This window comes from Callorhinus ursinus, unplaced genomic scaffold (genome assembly GCF_003265705.2).
Source record: "Callorhinus ursinus isolate GAN/ISIS: 27379988/994484 unplaced genomic scaffold, GSC_fseal_2.0 scaffold20, whole genome shotgun sequence".
NCBI classification, from domain to species: Eukaryota; Metazoa; Chordata; class Mammalia; order Carnivora; family Otariidae; genus Callorhinus; species Callorhinus ursinus.
This window is the reverse complement of record NW_027397082.1, coordinates 2,911,111-2,938,327: the sequence shown is the minus strand read 5'-3', so window position 1 is coordinate 2,938,327 and position 27,217 is coordinate 2,911,111. Positions and strand designations below refer to the sequence as shown.

At 38.3% G+C, this 27,217-nt stretch overlaps 1 protein-coding gene and 2 non-coding genes across 3 annotated transcripts in view; all 3 read right to left on the bottom strand.

Moving 5' to 3' along the window:
• Positions 1 to 26,586, bottom strand: part of EIF3A (eukaryotic translation initiation factor 3 subunit A) — a 35,101-nt gene extending 8,515 nt beyond the window's left edge. Inside the window, exons 1-17 of the mRNA XM_025880488.2 lie at positions 26,394 to 26,586; positions 19,791 to 19,981; positions 19,490 to 19,626; positions 18,923 to 19,086; positions 17,008 to 17,207; positions 14,152 to 14,360; positions 12,424 to 12,595; positions 10,799 to 10,903; positions 10,102 to 10,200; positions 8,672 to 8,788; positions 8,225 to 8,410; positions 7,359 to 7,706; positions 6,825 to 6,929; positions 6,625 to 6,738; positions 5,216 to 5,338; positions 4,267 to 4,420; positions 3,121 to 3,305 (exon numbers count right to left, since the gene is read on the bottom strand). Coding sequence (XP_025736273.1) covers positions 3,121 to 3,305; positions 4,267 to 4,420; positions 5,216 to 5,338; positions 6,625 to 6,738; positions 6,825 to 6,929; positions 7,359 to 7,706; positions 8,225 to 8,410; positions 8,672 to 8,788; positions 10,102 to 10,200; positions 10,799 to 10,903; positions 12,424 to 12,595; positions 14,152 to 14,360; positions 17,008 to 17,207; positions 18,923 to 19,086; positions 19,490 to 19,626; positions 19,791 to 19,981; positions 26,394 to 26,442 — 2,658 coding nt within the window. The 5' untranslated portion in view covers positions 26,443 to 26,586. The remainder of the gene's footprint in view (positions 1 to 3,120; positions 3,306 to 4,266; positions 4,421 to 5,215; positions 5,339 to 6,624; positions 6,739 to 6,824; positions 6,930 to 7,358; positions 7,707 to 8,224; positions 8,411 to 8,671; positions 8,789 to 10,101; positions 10,201 to 10,798; positions 10,904 to 12,423; positions 12,596 to 14,151; positions 14,361 to 17,007; positions 17,208 to 18,922; positions 19,087 to 19,489; positions 19,627 to 19,790; positions 19,982 to 26,393) is intronic.
• On the bottom strand, positions 9,329 to 9,457 carry LOC112831008 (small nucleolar RNA SNORA19). The gene has a single exon (XR_003210055.1). It is a non-coding gene; the product is annotated as a small nucleolar RNA SNORA19 (small nucleolar RNA).
• Positions 10,564 to 10,693, bottom strand: LOC112831009 (small nucleolar RNA SNORA19). The gene has a single exon (XR_003210056.1). It is a non-coding gene; the product is annotated as a small nucleolar RNA SNORA19 (small nucleolar RNA).
• Positions 26,587 to 27,217: the final 631 nt, after the last annotated feature.

The window sequence follows — 27,217 nt, the reverse complement described above, 5'->3', positions numbered from 1 at the left end:
GGAGGGACCAAGTTCCTCCCACCCTTCACACTCACTCTACAAATTAAACTCTGAACAAAGAATTGAAGTTATTAGAGGTTTTCATAGAACTAGCACCTCAAAAGAGATTTTTTAGGGATGGCTATGATAGCTGTTAAACAAAAAGAATTCTAAAAAGTAACATGAGGGACACATGGGTGGCTCAGTCAGTTAAACGTCTGCTTTCAGCTCAGGTCATGATCCCAGGGTCCTGGGATGGAGCCTCACATTAGCTCTTTGCTTAGCAGAGAGCCTGCTTCTTCCCCTGCCTGCCACTCCCCCTGCTTGTGTGCTCCCCACCCCATGACAAATAAGTAAAATCTTAAAAAAAAAAAAAAGTAGTATGATTGCCAAAAATTTTTAACTCAGTTGACAGATCAAACAGAACAGGCCCTGCTAATAAACATATAAACTGAACAGGAATCTCAAGGAACCAGTTACAAAAGGACAAAGAGATGAAAAAAGTGAAACATTAAAAGAGAAAGAATAGGACTTTTAAAGGCAAATATAGACAACAGGAGAAAAAACTTCCATCAGCTAAGAAAATTTAATCTTCTCTAAGGTAAACCGATTGCATCCTCTGACTAAAAAGGCACAAGTGGCCAAAAAGGGTTAATAATAAAGACACTCAGGGGACTAGACACAGTCTCAGTAAAATCTTTACACTCCCTTTACCCCAAGGGTATTCTGCATTTCTAAGTTCCCAAGGAATAAAACAGAGTATCTACAGAAGTAACAAGACCAAGACTTGTTATCAAGATCCCCTCCCATCCCGTGTACTAGGACAGTAAGCACTGTCTCGAAACTTCCGAGGGAGGATTTTGAAGGGACCAAATCATCACACAATTTTTCAACTGTGAGAAAAAAACGAAACCTCTTTTGAGACATACACAAAGACAGCCTGGAAAAAAAAAAAACCTGCAAGGATATACAAAACCAACAAATATGTATCTGCAAAGGAGAAGAGGTGACACAGTATAAACATATTTGAAACTAAACAGTGTTTGCCAATATGGCTGTACAACTGTTAAGGGAGTCCTAAATAGAGAACATGTTTTAATGAGCTGGAAGCAAAAATGCTCCACTTATCCCAATGAAACAAGTAAAAGTAAAGGCATGCTCAGAATTTTTTGTTCAGAGAAGACAGTTCTTAAAATATACAGTCTGTGAAGTTTAGATAAATTTTAAGGAAAAATTGGATTGTAATCACTAAAAGAATACAAAAAAATGAACTGAGAAAAGTTAAGTTTGGCTTAAAGGAAAAGGTAGCAGGGACATGGAAGTAAATAAAAAGCTCTAAACTAATGTTAAGAATAAAACCAAATACAGTCATTACCATGTTAAATGTGAATAGATAAATCTAAAGATTCTCCAACTGAAAGGGAAGGGAGGAAGAGGGAGGCACAAAACAGAAACAAAAGGCTGAAAATGAACAAGAGAATGAATAGACATTTGCAAAAACTAAATTAAAAAAAAAAAAAACAGAAACCCATAATCACAGCAAGTTTGTTACCTCCCTTTCTTCAGAATATGAAGCTCCCATAAATCAACAGAATGTAATAAATTAAAATAACACAACACTTCTGATTCCATACATACACAGAGAAATTTGTGCCCAACAGAAAAAGAATACGCATAACACCATGTCTTAGGACACCAAGGGGAGAATGTATTGAATTCCAAAAAATTAGAAATTATACAGAACAGGGGCGCTTGGTGGCTCAGTCGGTTAAGCATGTACGCTTGGTTTCAGCTCAGGTCGTGATCCCAGGTTAAATCAAGCCACATGGGGCTCAGCGGAGAGTCGGCCTGTCCCTCTCCCTCCCCTTATGCCCCTTCCCCCACCAGCCAGGGTGCACACTCTCAAATAAATTTATTTTTTATTTTTTAAAACAATCATATAGGCCACATTCACTAATATTGAAGAAGTAAAAATAAAAATTAGCAACAAGAGTAACAAAACCAAAAATCTATCCATATACATCTTAAAAAGAAATCAAAGAATAGCAGGTCCTCCAGTAAAGAGAATTGACACCACTGTGGCAGAAAGGAATGGAGAAAGGCAGGCAAGAAATCCTCCAGCTACTCACCTCTTAACTTAAAAAATAAGTATCTTGCTTAAGGAACATGGGCACATCCAAGGGAAAACAAAGTACATGCAGATAATGTCACAGAAACATGGTAAGGCATCAAACTATACCTTTGGCTAGAAGTACTGAGTACCAACCAAAAGGAAGATGTGAAACACAAGAGCAGGTACAACGATCAAATATGCATTACGGGGGAGGGGGGGGGAATCAAGCAGACCACAATGTAGAGAAGTCTAAAGCTGGAGAAAGATTATAATTAGAGAAAATAGTAAGGAGACCAGTAAATAATACAGGCAAAAGGAAATTCTGAATTAAGGTAGTAATGTAGGAACAGAAAGGAGAGGAAGGGGTAGATTCAAAACTCCATGATTAAAGTGGGTTAACAGTGTCACCAATCAGAAGCAGGAGTTGAGACACAGGATAATCAGAGACACAAGATAGAGGGGGAAACACAGGTCAATTTTGGACATGTGTGCATATTAATTAAAAATAAATATTCAGAGCAGCGTTTTGAATCACTTGGGAGTATTGTTAAAATGCAGATTCTAATTCAGGTCTGACATTGGGCCTGAGATTCTGCATTTCTAACAAGCTCCCAAGAGATGGTCAATATTCACTGCTGGTCCACCAGACCCATCTTTGAGTACTAACAAGTTAGACAACTCACATCATCCTCTGAGCTCACAGTAACCCCCTTTAAGGAAAATAGAACAGTCCTTCTTCCATATACTAAAGAATGTTCTTTTGTCAAATACTAAAGTCTTAGAAGACTTCATTCTTACAGAGAATATTTCTAAAATGAAGCCTAAAATCCCAGCTCTGCTAAGTCTAATTTCCCCCCTTAGGAATCTATCTTTGGGAAGACAAAATAATATCAGGCTTTAAGAGAGATGAATGCAACCAATTTAAAACACCAAGCCCAGACACTGACATGTGCAGACGTGTATGGATCATGCAAGAGAACTGGGTGACAAACACATAGCAATAAAAACAGAGTAACTCCTATACTCACCTTTCTAGAAAGTGGATCATCACCAAGTCTTCTCTCTTCCTCTCTGCGCCGTTCCCTTTCTTCAATTTCCAGCTCTCTTTGGCGTTTTTTCCTTTCTACTTCTTCTAATTTCTTGACCCGCTCCTGATACTCTCGTAGCTCTTCCTCGCGTTTGGCCCGTTCGGCACGCTCTCTCTCTTCACGCTCTATATAATGAATTAGGGTTATATAGTACCTCTACCTGCATCTTTCCCCTCTTGCTAGGTCTACTTTGCTAGTATTAAACAGGCAGCATAAAGGAGAAGGAAAATTTTTTTTTATATTTTAAGTAGTCTATATCAGCTAAGGGGCAGAAGATACTCAAGTAAAACAAGTATTATGCCACTCAACATGAATAGTTTTGTAATGACAAGAAGATACTTGAATCCCTCCCCAACTCCTGAACATCTGGGATTTCCAGATAAAGAATCATTTGACAGACTTCATCCGGCACTGTTCCTCAGTAAGTATTACTATTACATAAAATACAATGATAAAAATTAAGAAGTGTTACTATTTTTTAAGAAACACCAAAAATGCGGAAATAAGCTGGTAGAGGAAATAACATCCTCACCTATAACAAACTTCAGGCAACTAAAAACTAGGTTCTAGTTAGTTGCAGTTAAGAAGCCAATGATCCAGAACGCCTGGGTGGCTCAGTCGGTTAAGCGTCTGCCTTCAGCTCATGTCATTACATCACTGCATCAGGCTCCCTGCTCAGCGGGGAGCCTGCTTCCCTCTCCCTCTGCTGCTCCCCCTGCTTGTGAACACGCTCTCTCTCTCTCTCACAAATGAATAAAATCTTTAAAAAAAGAAGCCAATGATCCTGGTTCCTTGTTTCTGTATTTTCTGAATATGACTGCTATATTTACTTTTTTTTTTTTAAAGATTCTATTTATCTGACAGAGAGTGAGCATGAGCAGGGGGAGGGGCAGAGGTAAAGGGAGAAGCAGACTCCCCAATGAGAAGGGAGCTGGATGTGAGACTTGATCCCAGGACCCTGCAATCATGACCTGAGCTGAAGTGAGATGCTTAACCAACTGACCCACCCAGGCGCCCTGAATATGACAGCTATAAACTGAATATCAACCTTGCCTTATACTACCTCCAATCTTGGTCTATAGATACCTTTTAGCATTTGTTCTTCCGCCCTCCTCTGTTCCTCCTCTTCTTTTTCTCTGTGGTAGGTTATTCTGCGTTCTTCTTTACGTTGCCTTTTACGTTCTTCCAAGCGATTATGCCTTTCTTCTGCTAATCGCTCCTCAAACTGTTTAAGCTTTTCCTATTAACAGAATGTATAACAAGAACAAAACAAAACAAAAAAATTAAAAATTCTGAAGAGCTATTAACTAGTTAAATTTGAAGTTTACCAAAGTGCTGCAAATTTCTTGAAACCATAGAAGCAGCTTTCAAGTACAAGAACTTCCAAATGGGGGTGCCTGGTGGCTCAGTCCGTTGGGAATTTGACTCTTGGTTTCAACTCAGGTCATGATCTCAAGGTTGAGATTAAGTTGCACGTCAGGCTCTGCGCTGGGTGTGGAGCCTGCCTGAGATTCTCTCTGCCCCCCACCTCCCTAAATAAATAAAATCTTTAAAAATTTCCAAATGACTGTGGAGTTTTTTCATATGTCAAATTTTTTAAATTTTAATTTGTTGACAGCTATTTTCTACACCTAGTGGGTTTGCTTTATATAAAACAAATCGAAGGATTAAATTAGAATTTAAGAGCAAGACACTTTGATCTACCTTTTTCCTTTCTAAATCAAAGAGTAAACAAAAGCTTGTATCAAAAGCAAATTTTATGCAGTCCACTTTCACCTTCAGAAAAATTTGTTTATAGCGTGGCTGACTGATTAATAGCCTATATTTCAAGTAATATTTGAGATATTACTTGAAGTATTAAGTAATATTTCCACTGAATATCAGTAGAAATATATCTAGTAATATATAGAAAAATATAGAAATATTACTTGAATGATCATTACAAAAGGTCAAGACAGAATGTACCACTGTGTTAAAGAACCTTAAGGCAAAACTAAAACGCTCATGAATGTTTCCCTGAAACCAGTAACTTCACCTCATAAACAGACTGTCGTGCAGCCTTGAGTCGCATTACAAATAAATCTCTGTCTTCAAGCATTCGTGACATTCGATTCTTATGTTCAAGAGCCTTTTCACGTTCTAGTTGCATGGTAGTGATCTGCAAGTACATAATACGAAGTCAAATTTCAAAGGATTCATTAACTGATTAATTTACTCTTAATTCCTGACAGATATTCTTGAAGAATGACAAGCAGCTCCTCTGCCCCTTCCATCTTGCCATAAACATGGAAGAGTTACGATCATCTATACCCACATGTCCCTAGAAAGGCATGTGGGGACAGAAGATGGATAAAGGAGTCCTGGGAGGCATCTATAAGAAACTTTTGATTTAGGCCCAAAAATACTACAAATTTTTATAGAAGAAAAACTATAATGTATACAGTAAAATAAAATACCTCAGAAGTAATAAGCACTATGGTTTAACAGTAAAATATTTTCTCCCTTAAAGAAAACTAGAGGTTAAAGTAGGGTGCACTACTGGTTTAAGGAGGCTTTTCCCTTTGCACTCCAAAGAGAAAAAGGAAGGCTTCAGGGCAAGGACTAGAGCAGATCATCTCAAGTACTTTTTGGTCTGCATTCTTGGTTCCCTAATTTTACATATTACCACACAAATTATAACTTCTGAAAAAATGGAAGGAACTGGCAAACGAAGCCCAGAGTGACAACACTCCAATGCAACCAAGAGGCTGCATTCCCCACACCAGTCCCCACAGATGTGCTATCTGTAGTTACTTTTTATTTTTAACCAAAGTAGAGCCACTAGTTTTTAATCACAAATTTGGCCACTACAAGAATTTGCAAACCTTGTTTTTGAATAATTAGGTAAATATAATATGTACTAACAAAACTACAGAAGGAACTGCCTAGTCACAAAGACCATTTATTATGTGGCTCTATTTATATAAAAGGTCTAAAAACTAGGCAAATCTACAAAGACAGAAAGGAGATTGCTAATTGTAGGAGGCCGAGGTGGTGGGGGAGGAAACGGGGAATGACTCCCAGTGGGTATGGAGCTTCTTTTGGGGTACGTCTTAAAATTAAATGGCTGTGCAATTCTGTAAACATACTAAAAACCATGAACTATACAGTTTAAATGGGAGAACTGTATGGCATGTGAATTATATCCCCATAAAGCTGGGTTTTTGGTTTTTTTTTTTTAGTGAACTTTTCAGCTGCCCTTTGTATTTTACAAGTTTCATTTTTTAATCTCTATTGTGAAAATTTCTATCTGCCCACCAATCTGTTAGTACGCAGCCATTAAAGCACCATTCCTGGCAAAGGAACACAAAATAATCACAGTTTTGAAACCATGGCCCCGTTATTGGCAGAGGATTTAATTATAATTTACAGTCTACAAACGTTACAGTTAAACGAAAACCTTACTCTTTCTTCTTCCTGTTGTTCCCACAGATCCATGTCTTTAATCCTCTGTTCTTCATAAGCACTCTTTATCAACGGGATTTCCTCCAAGCGTTTAGCTCTTTCAAAATAGTCAATCTGAATGACATGAAAACAAATGTAGTTTAAAAAAATTTTTGTTAACCTGGCTTGTTAAAAGTTTACCAACCAGTTCTTTCATCTACCTTCTTTTCTTGATTCTTCAGGCGTTCCTGAAGTTCCTTCTTTTCTTTCTCCAGTTGTTCAACCTGTTTAGCCATGATGAAATCCGGATCCAATTCTTCAAGATCCTGAAAAGTATTACAAATGCACAATCAGTAATAAGAATATAAGAGAAATGTGTGTGGAAATGTGATTTTTCTAAAATCAAAACCTAAATTACTTTCTATACAATGAGTAAATGCTCACAATTGGTAAACTTAAGGCAATGTAAAAATGCTTTACAAGAGCCGTATTTCCACTTCCATGTAGGGAAAACAACATGACCTTAACATCTATTTCTCTTTCCTCTAAACTGCATGTACCCAACTCCATTTTAATAATGGTTAAAAACTGCGGAGCCATTAAAAACAAATGTTTACTTCATAGATTACAGTTAATGAATCAGCTGTACCAAAGTGAGTGAAAATGACCAGACAATCCAAAGTAATCAATAAACGGTAAAGGACTATGCTTTTGAGATGTGGATTATAGTTGTTAAGAAGGAATGTGCTACATACTTCAATATCAATGTCTTTGAATGCTTTGGCACCCAGTTCTGTTTTCTTGATCTGCTCCAAACGCTCACGGACAGTTTTCTTTTTGATTTGTTCATGTTCCTGTAGGATGCGCTCCTTCTCCCTCTCCTTTGCCTCCTGTCGCAGCCTCTCTTCTTCAGCCTTCCGTACTTTCTGGAGCTCAGCTTCCCTCTGCTCCAATTCTTCTTTCTCACGCTGAATATTCAGACTCTCAAGGCGCTCTTTCCTTTCCTCAATTGTCTGACGGCGAGCCAGGATACGCTGATGCTCTTTTCGTGAATTTTTAAGGTATGCAGTAACAGCCAACTGATGCTGTTCTTCTTTCTCTTGCTTCAAAGACAAATGCATTTTAAAAAATTCTTTTGTGACACACCATATTAGGCATCAAGTAATTACTAAATAATCCTGATGCATTACCCATGTGTTGGCATTCAGGAACAGGAGATGATGTTATTCGAACTACTAGTTCCCAGCACCAAATACTATGACCTATACAGTCTTCTATTAATAGGAGTGACGTAGCTAAAGAACCTTTATTTGCTAGGTCAAGTTTTCTCTGCACCAAATCTACTTAAGTGTGCAAGCCAAGGGGAAATGCCAACAGAGCACACAAACAAGAAAAGAACTTAGGCAGAAAGGAAAAGCCCAAGCATAATACTCCCTAAAGGGGATTGGGGGGGGGGGCGTCATATGTGTAGTAGGTATAATACCAAAACTAGCAAATACAACTGAATAGGAAATATATAATAAGCCCACTTTATCAGACTCATCTCAAACCTTTTCGTGCAAGACATAGCATAAGGGCCCCTCAAAAACTCTGTAGGTCATTTTCCCCTAAAGATACATACCAATATATGAGCTGGCTTAATGACTTCGAGTGCCTTTGCAAGTACTGAGGACATGGCTGTCAGCTGATTTCTTATCTGTTCTGAAGGCATGCTTTGCAAATGAGGACCAATTGGAGCATCTTCTCGAGTAGCATAATTCAAATCAGATCCAAAACTAAGTGTCCGAGAAGTGTGGTCAATACGAACCTTTGAGAATTAAGTAACATCATCAATACTTACATCTATACATAAACATGAAATCATTCCAGGAATGAATGACTTTTGATTAAAAAATTTCAACTGATTATGAGGGAAAAAAATTAAGAATGTTATATACAAAAACCAGAAGATTCAGTCAGTACAACTTTAAAATGGTGCCACTAAACTAAAAGCTGAGAAACAAAGGACATAATATGTGTTTTTTAGTCCTTCAAGGCCTTCCACCTCAGTGTCCCTTCCGGCACATACCTGCAGGTCACAGTGCCTCGCTGCATCTACTATAGCCCGTTCCAGTTGGAAAGCATCAACAAAAGGAACCAGAGAAGTCAAACGAGAAAACTCAATGCTCTGATAAATTTGTGCCACCTGCATAAGAAACACAAGGTTAGTAACAACAGCTATCACTTATTCAGCATTTTTTTGTGCAGTCTTACACAAGCATGAGAAGTAGAAATTATGTCCATTTCTCAGAGAAAAGAAACTGAAGCTCAGAGTGTCAACACTACATTGCTGAAACTGGAATTCCAATTCAAGGCTATCAACCCCAAATGCTATGCTTTAAACCATCACATTATACCATTCCTCAGAAACATAAGCCTTTCAAATCCTAGTTTTATAAAACACAAAGCCCTGAATGGCCACGTATTTGTAGATAAAGACCTGCTACTTACCTAACTGATCTGAATGTTTTTTTAAATTTTTTAAAGGTTTTTTAAATTTATTTGACAGAGAGAGACACAGTGAGAGAGGGGACACAAGCAGAGGGAGAGGGAGAAGCAGGCCTCCCGCTGAGCAGGGAGCCCGACGCGGGGCTCGATCCCAGAACCCTGGGATCACGACCTGAGCCAAAGGCAGACGCCTAACGACCGAGCCACCCAGGCGCCCCTGAACGCTGTCAATGAACTTATTTGTCTGAAGGAGACTGGCAGCATTACTACTTAGTTATACTGCTAATTAACCTTCAACTATTTGTATAGCACATAAGAAATAACACTGCTCACATATACAAGAGAAGCAGGCCAATGAAATGTGCACAAATACTGCAAGTCAACGTTATCAGAAAAGCCCCCTCCCAATGAAACAAATGAAGACAAAACAGGAACACTGAAGTCATTACAAACTATAATCTTCAAACTTACAGAAGTCAAACTAAAATATGTTAAAAGACTAACAATAACTAGTGTAAGAGAAAAGGCTTTCCCAGTCACTACTGGTAGGAGGGTTCATTAACTGAATCTTGAAAAGCTATTAAAGCTTTACATGTGTAAGCCCTGTGACTAATTTCACTTCCTAGGCGACAGAAAGCCAGAAGTATGCAAAGGTACATGTATGGAAATGTTCACTGCTGCAACATTTTCTAATAGCAAAAAAACCCCTAGAAATACACTTCCATCAGGAGAGTCTGAATAAATGAATCACAGTACCCTTTAGATAATGTAATACCACAAAGGTTATTAAAAGAGTAAAATTGATTTGCACTGTTAATGAGGAATAATGTACAAAGATGGTGTTCAATAAGGGGAAAAAAAGCAATTACAAATTACATAAAATAATTGTTTTTCAAATCAAATAAATAGTGAGACTAATTTGGTAAAGACAGAGTTTGGTGAAGGGTTCACTCCCTAGTGATTCCAACATTTTTTTAGTGTTGTGATAAAAACAATCAAGGGGAGAAATACCTGCTGCAGAAGACGGAGTATGGTGTTGTTTTGCAGCTGTGGAACATACTGCTGCAACTCTGGTTCCTTTTCAGGTTGGTCCCGAACCCAATTCAGAACCTGCACCGTCCAGTATGTTAAAAAATAATTATACTTTCTAAGTAACATTCAAACGTTTGTGAAACTTTTCTTTCTTTCTTTTTTTTTTTTAATTATTTTATTTATTTATTTGACAGAGAGAGAGAGAGATAGCGAAAGCAGGAACACAAGCAGGGGGAGTGGGAGAAGGAGAAGCAGGCTTCCCGCGGAGCAAGGAGCCCGGTACGGGGCTCGATCCCAGGACCCTGGGACGATGACCTGAGCCGAAGGCAGACGCTTAACGACTGAGCCACCCAGGCGCCCCTTTGTGAAACTTTTCTAAATTTAAACATATAAAAACATCGCACAGTGCAGGGAAATACACAAATACGAAGCTATATTGAGGCTTGTCTGAAGGTGACTGACAGCAATGGCTAAATTAGTCATGCTGCTAATTTACCTCCAAAAGTTTATTTAGCACATCAGAAATATCTTTTTTCTTGATGTAAAGAAAAAAAGATAATGAAATGTGCACTGAATTCAAATGTATAAGACAATACTTCTCTCTCAATATAAATATGAGATAGCAAAAGGGCCAGCTATATGGTAGTATAACCAAAACTAAAAAACAAAGTCTTACCTTTGTGACTCTCTCACAGAGTTTTAGTGGGTTAAATTCTACTTCCAGCCAATTGTAAAGGTCTTTCACTTCAGGGACAACATACTGTAGTACGTTGAATCTAACCTACAATAAACAGAAGGTGTAATTTGCTGATGGAAATTTTCCAACTAGATTTCCAACTGAACTGAGTATAAATAAGAAAAATAGGGGATTGGAAATCTGAAAAACGTCTGAAAAATTGGCCTCAACTCTCTTTAAATTCATCAGAGGAATTCAAAGGAAAACTATGTTTGGGTCTCTAACCCCAAATTATGCATCTACCTACAGTGAAAAGTCCCCCAAGGGCTTAATAAGGATATAAAAACTCTAACTCAACATGATCAATGATATTTACAAAGACAACTCATGTATACAAGCTAATTTATTACCAGTAATAAGTAAAATACCACAGCTTACAAGTAACTATCACACAAAAATCACCACAGCAACACTACAGTACATACAAGGTTTTTTTTAAAGATTATTTATTTATTTGAGAGAGAAAGCATGAGCAGGGGGAGGGGCAGAGGGAGAAGCAGGATTCCTGCGGAGCAGGGAGCCAGATGTGGGGCTGGATCCCAGGACCCTGAGATCATGACCTGAGCCAAAGGCAGATGCTTAAAGACTGAGCCACCCAGGCGCCCCAATAAGGAGATGTTCTTATACAGAAATGATCAAAGAAAAAACAGCTACATTCAACATGTAAATAAATCTCACAAATATAATGGTAAGAAAAAGAATTTAACATATTATTGCATATATACAAAACTTAAATTTCATACAAAGTTACACAGGCAAACTAATATGCGGTGTTACAAATCAGGGCAGTGGCTCTTGGGGGGGGTAACTAGAAACTACCTTATGAGAATTTACCCAATTACATTTATGATTTATATTCTTATATGGGACTAGAACTCAGCTAAGGGTGCCACTGCGTAATGTTTCTTAAAAGGAGACAAAAAAGTGGCTTACTTTCATAAACCTCAAAACTGCCCATAACTAAATCTTAACATACCTTAGCTATAAACATTCTAGAATACATAATGCACGTGGACCTTTATCCTTCACATGTTGGGACTGCTAACCCAACAAAAGACTAACTGAAGGGACACAGCAAGACTTGCAAGCACAGGAGTGTGTTTCCATACAGACCTACTTAGTCACAAGACAGAGGCAAACAACCAAAGATCCTATCCCCACACACAAACACTCTAGTCTATCTCCAATACAAAATGGGTGCATGACTGATGTTCCACATTTCTTGAATACTTCCCCTTATAAATGCCCTTATATCTGTATTGAAATTAGCTGTGGTTTAAGCATTCAAATAAAATTCTCCCAGCTCTAATTTTATTCCTATCAAGAAATTATTCTAGATTCTCCATTTAACATCCCTTCTCCAAAGAGGAAATATGCTAAGATAGGCTCAGTCAGCTAATCTATTGACCTGACTTCAACTGGTACCCTTCTTATCAATTTCTACACGTATCTATGGGTACAATGAGGACTCAAATTAGTCCATCAGAACCACCTAGCATTAATTATAAAATCTGACCATAAAGTTTTTTATTCTGAGCTGTAAGAATGCTCAAATTTATACCAACCATATCATTAATAAGGCCAATTCGTGTTGGTGGGGCTTGAAGACCTAGCAGTGTTGCAAGGCGACGTTGTTTCTCGACTATAATGCCGTCCATATCCAGAAGTCGAGCAATATCAGTACGCTCAGGAGTAATAGGGATAGAAAGAGTGGCCAAAAGGACTCTGGTAGACATTCTGGAGAACAAAATTACAAATCTGTTAAATTCATAAATGTCACCTGATTTAAAAAAAAAAACCACTTCTGTAATTGTCTGGTAAGATACGCCAGTGACAGAATATGTGCGCCATATTAGCAGATTGTATTCATATATGTTATTCATCAAAGCATGAGATGAAGGGAAATGGACTGTGCTAAAATGAATACTTGGGAGAAGCCGAACTTCACCCACCCGCTTACTGTCAATATTTGCCAGCTACAGAAAAAGACTGTGGGTTTAAAACGTAGAATAGGTACATTTGTATACCTGATGCTTCCTTAGAAAAACAATTAAGGCAGCTTTAAAAATTAAGGAAAAAAATGACATGAATAAAGGGGGAAAGCTTACAAGGATTGTTAAGTGAACACGACCGGGGGGTGGGGGGAGCGAAGGATTCGTGGTGGGGCTAAATCTTAGCTTCCTTAGAACACAAGAGCAAAGTCAGGTTGAATTCAGAGCATTATAGGACATTAAGGATAGTGGGCTCTGGAGCACAAGGGTCAAGAGTTAGAATCTCAGCTTCACCATTTCCAGGACTAGAACCTAAGGCAAGATACTTAATTTTCTGAGTTAGGAGGCTGTTGTAAAGATTAAGCAAATTATGTACATAGAGTTAAATAGCCTAATGTTTATTATTATAATACTGTTATTACAGCATTTTCTAAAGGGATAGTACAGAAATACCTTAAAGGAACCCAAGTTTGTTTTTTTAATCTCAGACATGGATTACATAAAGGACAGTGAATGACATAATGAACATGGATGGTCCTTAAGAGTTTCAAAGAAAATATACTAGGAAAATTCATTTAGTTGGTTCCCATAATTGCTGTAAAGCTAAAAGAAAAACAATTTGGTATACATAATTCTACTAGAGGCCAAAATAACATGGTCTGCCAGTAAGAGAAAAAAGTGTGGTCTGTGAGCTCCCTGAGTCCAACTGAAACATTAAAAAAAACTGAAACATTAAAAAAAAATAAACACGACTGAAAGAAAATACACTGCATGTTTTGTTAAAAAAAAATAATAAAGTGGTTTTTAGACTGCTAGGCTATAGACCCCTTCTCTATATTCGAACACACACTCAGTTATATTTTATAATCAGAGGAAAAAGTGACTTGATGGCAGCATTTATTTAATTCTCTTCTTTGTCTTAAGACTAGATTTTAAGTACCGTATATGGATAGAAACCTCATACCATAACACTGTCTTTCCTAATATTCGATTTTCTCAATCAGGTTTTTGGCAGAGTTGGTTATCAGACAAGACAGTTACCTGAAGACCAAGAATACTACCAGAGAACAACCATGTCTGGAGACACTTCTGACAGTGAGAAGTGGAAGAATTACTACCAGCATCCAGTGGGTATACTAGAGATGCTGCAAAACATCCTAAGTGCAGTCCCCCACAACAGTAAATTATCCAGCCCCAAATGTCAATGGTGCAGAGGTTCAGAAACCCTAACCTGGAACCATGCCACTTAGTAGAAGGTATTTTTTTCATAATTTCAGTATTATTTGACTGTAACATTCTTACCTTTGCATCTCTTCTTGTGTAAGATTCTTTCTCATTTCTCTGGATAAATGGTAAAGACGATGGAGTGTAGATGCATGAAAAAGAGCATTTCCAGATTTCCAAAACACAGTTGAGACTTTATTATAGTAATTTGCCATCAACTGAGGTTTAGGTGGTTTTTTAGACAAGGTGAATAGTCCATGAATATCTTCCACAGCTTTGAATGCTTCCTAAAATTAGCAGTATAAATTAGTCACTGCATTCTAAACAAACAAAAAAATCTAATCCAAATCTCTTTATGAAACCTAAAACATTTGTTACTGAATTTAAAAAAAAAGGGAAGTAAAATTCCTTTATGTGTGATCCTTTTATTCATCCATAATATCTATTTCAGAAAACTGCCTTGATCACAAAAATACTAAATCCTTAAACTTCTTCAAATTAAGATAGAACACTTAAAAAAAAAAATTGCACTGCCCTTTCAGCCACAACGTGTGACTCCACTCAGTCCAGCTCAAGATGAGCTTCAGGGCTGGTGCTCAAAAGCAGCTTTTAAAGTAGGTAAGATGTATTTGAACATGTACCAACTAATATAAATACAACAGAGGCTTTTCTTTCTTTGTCCCTTTCACAGTAGTAGCAAGGGTGAATTTTAAGAAGGTATCAAATATCTGTAAGAGTATCTATCTGCCCCATAGAGAATTTTGTAAAATTCAATTTTATCATTTAGTCTTTCTACCAACAAGCCCCTGCCCGAAGCCTGACATAACTAGATTAGCTACAACTATCTTGACAACTTTGTCAACTGTGCTTTAATTTGCAAAGGTTATTTTTAAATCCCATTCTGACAATCCTAAAGATGTTTGAAAGTAAACTTCTAAAAATTTGGTTTTGTATGCTTACAAATTTTTCCATAACAGATCATTTTAATGATTAAATGCGATCCTTTTGACAGAAAACAAATCAATGGATTCTTAAGGATCAGGGTGGGCTTAGTTGCAAAAAGGGCATTTTGAAGAAATGTTTTACATCCTGATTATGATGGTGACCGCATTTTTCAAATTTCAGGGTGAGTTTTGCTAAATGTAAATTACACTTTAATAAACGTGACTTAAAAAAAGTTTTTTTAAGTGCATCATTATTACACTACTTGGAAGAATGTATAAGAAAAAAAATCTGGAAAGGGGCGCCTGGGTGGCTCAGTCTTTAAGCGTCTGCCTTCGGCTCAGGTTGTGATCCCAGGGTGCTGGGACCGAGCCCCACATCAGGCTCCCTGCTCTGCGGGAAGCCTGCTTCTCCCACTCCCACTCCCCCTGCTTGTGTTCCTGCTCTCGCTGTGTCTCTGTCAAATAAACAAAATCTTTAAAAAAAAAAAAAAAAAATCTGGAAGGACATAAAAGACAATATAGAGGTTATTTCTGAGTAATAAGATAACGTGTAAATAGTTTCTTCTATTTATCCACTCGTTCTATAATGAGCATGTTTGTCTTCTATAGGACCTCTTTTTCCTCATTATTTCATCAGGTAGTGTTTTAAGGGTGTCCCTACAGAAAGGAAAATACTTTGAAGAGCAGGAAATCAGGGCGCCTGGGTGGCTCAGTTGGTTAAGCGACTGCCTTCAGCTCAGGTCATGATCCTAGAGTCCCGGGATCCAGTCCTGGGCTCCCTGCTCAGCAGGGAGTCTGCTTCTCCCTCTGACCCTCCCCCTTTTCATGTGCTCTCTCTCAAATTAATAAATAAAAATCTTAAAAAAAAAAAAAGGGCAGGAAATCAGTTTCAATTGGTTAAAAAACTTCCAATCGTCTTCCTCTTTAATTTCAAGTAGATTTTTCTTTTGGTCAAAAATTTAAAAGTTTCAAGTCAGGACTACAAAATCATGTGAAAATATCTTTGAACTCTTTTTTTTTTATTTTTTAAGATTTTATTTATTTGAGAGAGAGAGAGAAGGAGCAGACTTCCCGCTGAGCAGGGAGCCCCTTGTGGGACTCGATCCCAGCACCCTGGGATCACCTGAGCCAAAGGCAGACACTTAATGCAGATGCTTAACCAACTGAGCCACTAAGGTGCCCCCTTCGTGGAATTCTTAACATAAAAAGCCTAAGTGGTTGGGGCAAGTATCCCAAGACCACCAAGATTTCCAATGTAGGCTCTTCCCCACACGTTTACTAAGACAAAGCAACACTAAGAAATCTAGGAGACAATCTAGTGCAGCGTTTCTCCCACATCACAGTAAAGGGACAAATTATTTTTTTAAATTTCCAACCTATTGCCCATATTTTTATGAAATACAACAAAACTATTACAAAAATAAATTGAAAAACAAGCTCAGTTTTCCTAAACAGAGTAAACACACATAAAATTACCATGAAATTGCTACCAAAAACAAACCAAAACCACCAAAAACAAAAAAACCCCACCCTTAATAAATGCATATTCTCTTGAATTATTTCATCCTGGATCAGCAGACAGTTCACAGACAGGCACCGAACCACAGTTTGAGCAACGAGGATGAATTGTTTTATATGGAAAGCCACCTGGTCCAAAAGAGATTACCTGATTTGGCCCAGATTTCACAGCAGGCAACTAGAACCAAAATATCCTCAGACTGCCTGTCCAGAACTCTTGCTTCTCCATTAGACAATCTTAAATTCCTCAATTATCTATCGAAATTAACCAATAAATAACAAGATGAATACACTGATTCAAGAAAAAAAAAAGTAGGCAACCTTGTCGGGACCCCTCTCACTCCTGAGAGCTTTTTCTGTATCCTTGCTTAATAAACTTCTATCACGTTACTCACCCAAAAAAATTTAAATAAATAAAAAAGTAATATGGGTTATTATGACTACAAAAGACAGCAAATAGTTCACAACATACCTGCCATAATTCCATGCTGATAGCACTGTCCAACTGAACAAGTCTGGTTTCCAAATGCATGGACTGGCTCTCTGGATTATTAAGATTGATTGCTGTACTCTGGTTATGGTGACGTTGAATTTGTGACAAGTGCATTCTCAAATTGTCACATAGCTTACGGAATTCAGCCTTACGGGTGTACTGGAGGCAGAATTTGAAAGCTATAGGCGTAATTAATTATAAGATATATTAGGTACTTTCCACCATCACTAAGTATTTGAATTGGTTTTATTTCAAATATTAAAATCAGCTATTTTAACAAGATTTACCAAACTCATAATCAGTCTTTAGAAATGATAAGTCATTGGTCACTTCATCATGTGTCCTGACCATCTTTTGGACATAGTCCTGGCCTAGAACTAGAATTTGGTGCTGAGGTTCTAGGAGAGTTTACAAATGGGAAACTACTCAAATTAAGGTGTAGGAGGGACTCACCTTTCAAACACCTACCACTTCAAATCCTAAAAGAACAAAAAATTCTAGCCTGAAATATAGAGCCTTGCTATCTAACAAACTGTGGGCTTATGGTAACCTGATTTCAACTGTTTACATAGATGTATGCTTTAACTACTTCCTCTGTCATTAAAATAATTTTCTACTGTCATATATGCAATATAGCAATGTTTCAGAATTCCTTTGCTCTTAAAAAAGAGATTTCTATTTCAAGAGGCCCAAAACAAAGGGATGGAGCTTAACTTCAAGTTAACATTTATTATCAGTAGTTATCAAAAGCCCCAAGTGTACTTCTGTTCAATGAAAATTCACATATGCTAGCCATGTAAGCAAAACTGAACACAGGTTCTAATACTCATAGTAAAATATTCTTACAGTCACTCACAATTTGATTAAACAAATGCCAATCGTCCCACATATTGAAAAGAATGGCAATACAAAGTTGTACTAAGGCCAAAGTAAGAGAAAGCCAAAAGCCACTCTCAAGTCACATATATTCCATTCATATATAGTTAAAAAGCTGCACTATCAGCAAGTGACAGTAAGGAAAAGATACAAGATTAAGAAAATGAACTTCATTTGGTTCAGGATTCAAAGTACAGTTAATCCTTAAACAAGGGTTTGAACTACATAGGTACACTAACGTATAGATTTTTTCGATACAGTACTGTCAATTTTCTCTTCCTTATGATGTTAACACTTTTTCTCTAGCTTACCTGTTTTAAAAATACAGTAATATAACACATATAACATACAAAATATGTGTTAATCAACTGTTTATGTTACCAGTAAGGCTTCTGGTTAACAAGATGCTATTAGTAGTTAAGGTTTTGGGTAGTCAAAGACATAGGTGGATTTTCAACTGTGCAGGAGTGGAAGCAAAGGGGTGTGTCCGTCAGCACCTCTAACAACTGCCCCTCCAAGTTGTTCAAGCATCAATTGTATATACAGTGTAACAACCGGATACTTTTTATGACGATCCTGAGTCATCAAAATGACTTAGTTCTATATTCAGTGATACTGTTTAAGAAAATAAAACTGTATTTTTCAAGGAATCCTAGAAGTCCAAAGCTTAAAAAGACCTCATAAACCCATGGCATGGTTGAGAATATGTAGTGGTGAAGTCAAAAGAACTCAAGTTTAGCAGAAAGCAAAAAGTTCCATTTGTTTTTAGTCACCTGGAAAATCCCAAAATGACTTTGTCTTTCAGATATTCGTGAAGTGGACTTCATATAGAATTACCCTAACAAGTAAAACAAATTTCTTATAGTCATTTATTTAATATTTAAACGAATACCAATCATCTTTCAATAAGGATAAAAACTATAAAATAAGTACTGTGGAGAAAAATAGGTTAACCTTGTCCATCTTTTGCAAAATCTTTTCCTAAAAGTCAACTTTTCAAATCCAGTTTTCATCTTACCTTGTTGGGCAATATCATGGTAGAGACGCTCTACTCTGGAATTGTTTCGAAGAAGGTCCAAACACTGTCTATATGATTCCCAAAGGAATTTAACCCATGGAGTTAAAAGTAGTCTGTCAGTACGATCCTGAGTGTCTTCACCACTTACAGCACTTAGGAGAACACTTAAAAAAAAAAAAAAAACCATTCAAAAAGTTGAAAACAATTTTAGACATGATTTCCTACTTTGCCATATGATAAAAAAAACCAAAACCAACAATGGTCAGTATAAAAAAGTGTGAATTCTTCCTATATTTATGCATGGATGCACTGGATGCACTGTAAAGCTGTCACATGTTCAAATATTTGAATCCCCAACGCATATTACAACCATTTAAATCAGTATCTGCCTCCTATCTGAAGATTTCCCACTTTTACCAATTTTGAATAGTATGGTTTTGTTACTATACATTTAAAATTCCGAAGATGACCATTCTTTCCAATGAACATCTACACCTCAAACGAGGATGATGGAGACACATGTAAAGAAAAACTGAGGAAAACATATCCGCAATTTAACCTACATACCTCTCAGGAGTTTGAATATTATCCAGATCTTCTATGTCTAGGACCATCTGCTGAGATTCTTCTTTAGCAGCTTCAGTTTTTTCCTCTGCCAATTTCAAATATGCCCTAACAACATCCTCTAGAGATTTGATGTTCACCTAACCAAAAAGAAAGAGCACCTTACAACACTTTTCCAACAAACCATAAAATATTTTAAGAGCAAATTTTAGGATATAAAGCATATTATAACTCCGGAAAGTAAACTCATCTGAAAGTTACTAAAAGCACTTTTTAAAACTATAAAACTCAGCTCTTTTCATACCTGTTGACAAATGTTCTTATACTGGTATAACCCCTCTTTAGCCAAATGGCTCTTGCGAAGATCCACGCAAAGTTCCAAGTATTTCAACATAATCGGCTCGTGTATCTTTTGCCATGTTCTGTGTTTCTTACTTTTCATAACATCATAAAGAACATCCAAAGCAGGCTGCTTTTTTCCAACCTCAAGAAATTCTGGGAAAATAATTCAGGAAAATTAAAATCCGTTATGTATAGTATACAGAAATCTAAATCTTGCTTAAATTGGTTATTTTAATTTCTGAACTCACTACCATCTCTTTTTAAGATCACATTTATTTTCGACATCTAAAGCCATGCCAAAACTATCAAGAGTTAAAACAATGAAAAACTGGTACAATCTCAAAATATGGTCTACAGATAAAACTGGATTTCATTCAATTACACTGTACCAAATGTGTCCTTCTAAGTTTCAGAAATTGAGATCATGAGGGAAAAAAAAAATCTCTCCCCAGCAAACACAGTAAAGTCAAGTCTAACTTCAGTCAGAGTGATCTGGCTGAGCAAATTTTTACTAGTTCATGCTAAGACTCCGGGCAGAAAAATCATTAGATTGGCAATTAGACAGTCAATTGGACTGACTCTGTTCCCTTTAAGATCAATTGACTATGTGGGCCTGCTTTTAGGTTCTCTATTCTGATCACTCTCTACTGCAATATATCTAGTTTTTTGCTAATACCTCACTGTCTTGATTACTATAGACTATCTTCAAACGAAGCAGTGTGCTCCCACTTTGTTCTTCAGTATTATTTGGCTTACTAAGTCTTTTACCTTTCCATATAAACTCAGAATTAGTTTAATATCTACAAATTAGGTCACTGGAATTTTCATTCAAATTTTACTGAATCTATAGATCAAATTTGGAAGAATTGACAATTTAACAATATTTAGTCTTCCAATCTATGGACTACCTCTCCACTTATTTTTCCAGTCTAAACATGAAAAAAAAAAATATTAAGACAAACTCCAAATGAGGGACGTTCCATAAAATACTTGACCAGTACTCCTCAAAACTTGTCCAGGTTATCAACAAGGAAAATCTAAGGAACTGTCATAACAAGGGGAGGTGTCTAAGGAAACAGGACACTTAAATGTAAGATGGTATCCTAGATGGGATCCTGGAGTTCAAAAAAGGACATAAGGGAAAGCTAGGGAAATCTGGAAAAAGTATGGACTTTCATTAACCATGTATCAGTACTGGGGGTGCCTGGATGGCTCAGTCTGTGAAGCTGCTGCCTTTGGCCCAGGTCGTGATCCCAGGGCCCTGATCACCTTGCTCATAATGGAGCCTGCTTCTCCTTCTCCTCCCCACTCGTGCTCTTTCTCTCTGTCTTTCTCAAATAAATAAAATCTTAAAAAAAAAAAAAAACAATATATCAGTATTGGTTCATTACTTGTGACAAATGTACCAAAATGATATATCAATAGGTTTGGTTTATATGGAAATACTCTGTACTATATGTGCAATAATTCTGTAAATCTTGACCTTCTAAAATTAAGTTTATTAAAAAAGTTTAATAAAGTTTATTTTCAAAGACAAAAAAATTTAGAATGCATAGCAAAGAAAATTATACACTTACATATTTAGTATCACCTAAACCTGAAGGCATTCTGCATGTGGCACGATTTCAAAATCCAGCTCCAATCTCAGGTTTTATGTATGCTGCTCATTTTGAAATTCAGTCAAAAGCAAAGACTCCTCTATCACATTATTTCTGACAAAGGTTAAAATTTATCCTATTTTTTCTCATCTTTTATTTTCCTTCTGCACAAAACTTAGGTTAGATAGCTCCCCTCCCCCATTTACTAAGTCATCTGGTTATGTTCAACTTAAAATTCAATAACTGCTGAATTGCACACAAAAAAGAATCTTTCCACTGAACATCTGAAAAATAATTTGGGGAACCAAAACACTACTTTACACTATTAAAAAAAAAGTCTTAAAAAACTACACTCCCATTGTTAAAAATCATTATTTTCCTCCTAAGAAAAGAATCTTTAACAAAGAATTATTTTCAAGAGTTAACACCATACAACATTATAAACCATGTAACTGTGCTAGGCAAACAACAGGCAGAAACGTCCCTTATTTGGGAGTTTTACTAAATCTACAGATTTAGTAATTCTCTATTATTTCTCCTCCCAACTATCACATCTGTCAGGAATGTTGCTTCTGAACATTCTTTCCTCCAGGAAAACTACAAACAATATTCCAACTCTGGTATATTAACAAGTTTGCAAGATAAATCACAAAATATACTGAAATAACTATCTTTACACAATACCCTATGTCATCCCACATTATATCAAATCATATTCTTCATATGCAAGTGAAAACAAACCTCTCTACAATAATTCAAGACAATGTCAACACTAATCCTGGCAATATGAGGGAAAATCCATTTTCATTTGAGCCCATTTTGTTACAAAAAAACAAAACAAAAAACCCTGTAAGAGGAAACAAAAATGTAATATAACTAGATACTTTGTTAAAATAATAAGCCTTTCCTGTTCTAAGGGGAGGACCTACCTATCTTATTCCTGAAGCATACATAAACAAAGTTATTTTCTAAAATCCAACAGTACCTTAGGTGTTTTTAACTATTTAACAGAAAAGGCCTCAATCAGCCAAAAATCTGGAAGTAAATGTTTTTAGTTAAATTTATCATTCACATTAAATAGCACACCAGGAGCACCAAAACAACCTATTACACCCAATTCCCAGTCTTAGGTTGAGGATTTAAATCTTATACTATCCTATTTAAACACTGTCAAAATGCTTGTAACATAGAACAGGCACAGAGAGTTAAAGTTGAGAACTGGCCCCAGCATGGTGACGACAAAATAATAAACTGTCTAAAAATAATTCACCTACCCAATCTCTTATTTTTAAATAGGGGAGTGTGATTTCTTTCTTTCTTTTTTTAAGATTTTATCCATTTATTTGACAGAGAGAGACACAGCGAGAGAAGGAACACAAGCAAGGGGGAGTGGGAGAGCGAGAAGCAGGTTTCCTGCAGAGCAGGGAGCCCAACGCAGGGCTCGATCCCAGGACCCTGGGATCATGACCTGAGCTGAAGGCAGATGCTTAACTAACTGAGCCACCCAGGCGTCCCTAAAATTAATTTTCAATTCCTAAACAGCCAATCAAGATTTATGATTCCAAATTCTACTTTCAAACTCTGAAACAAGAGGTTCAAACAAACCAAAGCAAATGCACCAAAAAATAATATTTTATAGGACACCTCCTTCATCACCAAGAAAAAAAGCAGACATGGGTACCAAGCAAGGATGTTTTTAAAGGAAAAAAATGGAATGGGAACAGAAACCATGATAATCCATTAGGGTGAGTTTCTGCCTTTACCCTAATTTACATACTGGGAGAATTTACTTATTACTTATCTAATAAGGAAAAAGAAAGTTTTTGAGACTAGAAAGAAATACCACACATTAAAGGCTCTGTTGCAACGTTTTAAAAAATGCTCATTTCCAAATTGATATTCTTGAAATAAAGATTAAAATCTGGAATTATGAACAAATACTAGAAGGGTAGGCATTCTGAGTTTACCTTTCAGACACAATGACAAACTATCTCTAAAAGAAAAAGTTTAGGTCTGCCCTTTAATATTATTAGTTTTTCTGTGCAACAGACCAAGTAGATAAGCTATAATATTACACAATTTGTGGGTTTAATGACAACTTTATAAATCACTGGTAGAATATAAATTAAGGGGCGCCTGGGTGGCTCAGTTGGTTAAGCGACTGCCTTCGGCTCGGGTCATGATCCTGGAGTCCCGGGATCGAGTCCCGCATGGGGCTCCTTGCTCAGCGGGGAGTCTGCTTCTCCCTCTGACCCTCTTCCCTCTCATGCTCTCTATCTCTCTTTCTCTCTCTTTCAAATAAATAAATAAAATCTTTAAAAAAAAAAAGAATATAAATTAAAAGGCTGTTACAAGATCAGGAGCAATTAATTCCATACTACTGACAACATAATCTGGAAAAGGGGCTTTTCCCAAATGATTCTGGTGTATGAATTTCTTGCCTGTAACTGCTGGGCCAAGTTTTCATCTTCCTGAGTGACTACTATAATCGTTTCCAAAAATATTGTTCTGAATTACAGGCTAAGATGACCTGAACTACTCTGAACTTATTCACATTTTATTAAGATAATAAAACGGATTAGTTCTCAATGTGTTTGAGGCTACAAATGTTATATATACATTTACATAAAATGAGATTATCTCCATCGAATGAAATGTGCTTTTGTAATACTAGTTTTGTAAGTTTTGTAAGCAGTGCCATGTGCCATCCACAGTCTGCTCACTTTAACTCTTTCAGACAGCTCTCATTCACAAGATCAAAGGTACAGAAATTACTACTTGAAAGCTAAGGCCTATACTACAGAAACACCCAACTTACATTTTAAAAGGACTACAGCAAGGAGACAGTACAGCCTTATAAAAACCTACACAAAATTAAAGTACCCCCCAGGTGCCCCTTGCTCATCTTGCCTACTTTAATTTCAGATGCTTTCCCCAACTTTCCCTTCATGAATCAAATCTATTTCAACTTAGAAAACATGTAAAAAGATTTAAGATTTGTTACACATCAGAAAACCCTTCTAATTTAAAAAAATTACTGATATACTAAGCTCAAATGAAGATTCAGAATGGAGGAGTGATGAAACAAACAAGGCCTGAGCACATCAAATGTGTAGTATTTTGGCCATCAAGATTACAGTGCTTCAGCCTATTAGCATGGAAAAAATGCCTGTCTGTAAAGCAAATTACTGTAAAACATCTACAATAGCAATTACAACAGTAACTGAATCTCAGTCATTTTGTATACCATAATATAATTCTAAGTTTCTAAACATAAGAAAAAAATTCTAACTTTGCTACAGTTCATTTTGTAGTGATAAATTTCCATTTCAATCTATTTTCTTTCCTAGCAATTAACATCCTTGGGTGCCTGGGTGGGTCAGTGGTTGGATGTCTACCTTCAGCTCAGGTCATGATGGGAGGGGGAGTGTCCATGGGGCATGGGGGAGTCTGCTCCTTCCTCTCCTTCTGATCCTACCCCACCCCACTCGTGGGCGCTCTCTTTCTCTTAAACAAATAAAATCTAAAAAAAAAAATTAACATTCTTAATTCTTGCCTGTTCTAACCATTAGGTCACTGGTTAAAATGAGTAGTCATCAGATCTAAGTTGCAGTTTTAAACCGATTTTTAAAACAATTCCAAAGAACGTGGAATGATCATATTCCACACTCTTACCAACCCCCAAATTGTTACTTTTAAAACAACAACCATGTGACAAACACACTTTTGGTCCTGACAGGTTATCAGTACTATTAATTTTATGAATTGACTGAAATTGACCTTTTCACAAGAGAAATTTTCACACCAACTAACAAAATAAGCTCCATGAACTAAAATTGTAATAGACACGGTATATCCACCTACAACATGGATAAGACCCAAAACTTGTTTGGTTAGAGAAGGGTGAAAATAAGAGCCATGGACGCCCTACACACTTAGAAATTGTTGGGGCTTAAAAAACTCTGAACGAGAAAGTTTTTAAAAACCAGAGCAATGCATAATACATTGCACCCCAATAACAGCAACGTAATAAATGCCTCTTGAATACACCAGGACACGCACAAGTTTTCCTGAAAGGGCCCGTGGCTTAAATACACCTAGAAATAAAAATCGCAGGAAGTAGCGCTGTGGCGAAAAAACGACTAGTCGGAAAGTCTAGAGACCTTGGTTCTAGTCTCCTGGCTCAACAACTAACTCCCAGAGTGACCTTGGGTAAAAACATTCTCTCTAGGCCTCAATTTCGTTATCTTTAAGCGAGAACCTGGAAGTCCCTCTCTTACAGTATTAACTTTGTTCCAACTTCATGTGATTTGGAAAAGGCCAATAATCAATGCCAGAAAAAAACAGACAACAGGTTAAATGGGTCAGAGTCTCGAAGCAGAGTTACAGTGACGGGAAAGGGGTAAGTGGACCCTGACCCCAGCAAAGCCCGGCGCTGGATTTGGGGGGCGGAGGTGTCTTCAGGAGGGCCGGAGGTGGGACTGCCCGGCTCCCGGCGCCGGCAGGAGGTGGAGTCGAGGTTCTCGCGTGCATTGTCCCCGGGAGGGAGCCATGTTTCTTCCTCCCCGGCACTCCCAGATGGCGGCTGGGGGCGCGGGGCCTGAGCAGCCGGGAGCCCGGCGGCCTGAGGCGCCGGGCGGAGGCGGACAAGGCGGGTAAGGAACTCCGGCCCCGGAAACCTGTCTCAGGGACGGCGGCCCCCAAGACGCACCAGGAGGCGGCGGGGGGGAGGAAGGGCCCCCAGAGCGACGGTTCCCGGCTCCGCACCTCCCACCCGCCCCGGTCGCTTGGAGCAAGAAGGGAAACCATACCCACCCACGGGCCCGGACGGCGGCGGGCAGGTCGCATCGACCACCGCCCCAGCCGCAGCCAGGCAGCGGAGCAGCGAGAAGCAGGCCCGGGCCCCTCGACCTCAGAGGCCTCGGGCCGACCCAGCCCGGCGCGCCCCGATCCCCTACCCTACTCACCGTTGGCGCGCTTGAGGGCATTTTCCGGCCTCTGGAAATAAGCCGGCATCTTGGCGGCAGGCTCAGCTCACCCGGCGTCAGCGAACTCCTTGGTGGCCCGGGCCGGGAGAGGAGACGAAGGGGAACCAGCGCGAGGTTCCACGCGCCTCGCCTGCAGTCGCCCGCGCCCAGCCGGCCAGAGACGGAAAGGAAGGAGGCACGTGACCCCCGCACGGCGCCGCCGCCGCCGCCCAAGCCCCGGATGTAGGGGGGCGGTCCTGCGCGCGCAGGCGCGCTGCCGTCGCGCGCGCCGGCTGACGTGGCGGCGGTAAGCGCCCGCCGTGCGCCCGGGTGTCTCCTCCGACCCCATCGGGGAAACGTATGGGAGAAGGTTCTCAGGCCCCTCTCTCCTTGAGCGAGAATCGGGGTGGGAAAGGTGATACTTGGGTCAGACAGAGTCTCTGCCTGGAGAGAAAGAAGGCGTCTGCACAGATTTTGGACCTGCCTTGTGCGGAGTCATGCGAAGTTACAGTCAGGTCCCATCCGCCTAGGGGATGATGTCTCCGCTGAATGAAAATGCCGTATATATCCGTTTTTCGGAAATGCATTGAGCAGCTATCGCTAGACCAGCGCTGCTCACCACTGGTTAATAGTAGTGACCTGTCCCTTGACGGACTAGCAGGGGGAGGTGGGACGCAATAAATAAATTAGCAAGCTTATTTCATATCGGTAAAATTAAAAAGTTGCTGACACAAAGATTGGGTAATGAGAGCCCTCAGAGAAGGTGAGTTTTGAGGACAGACTGGAGACAGTAATCTGACAAGAGGGCAGGAAGTTCTGCAGCA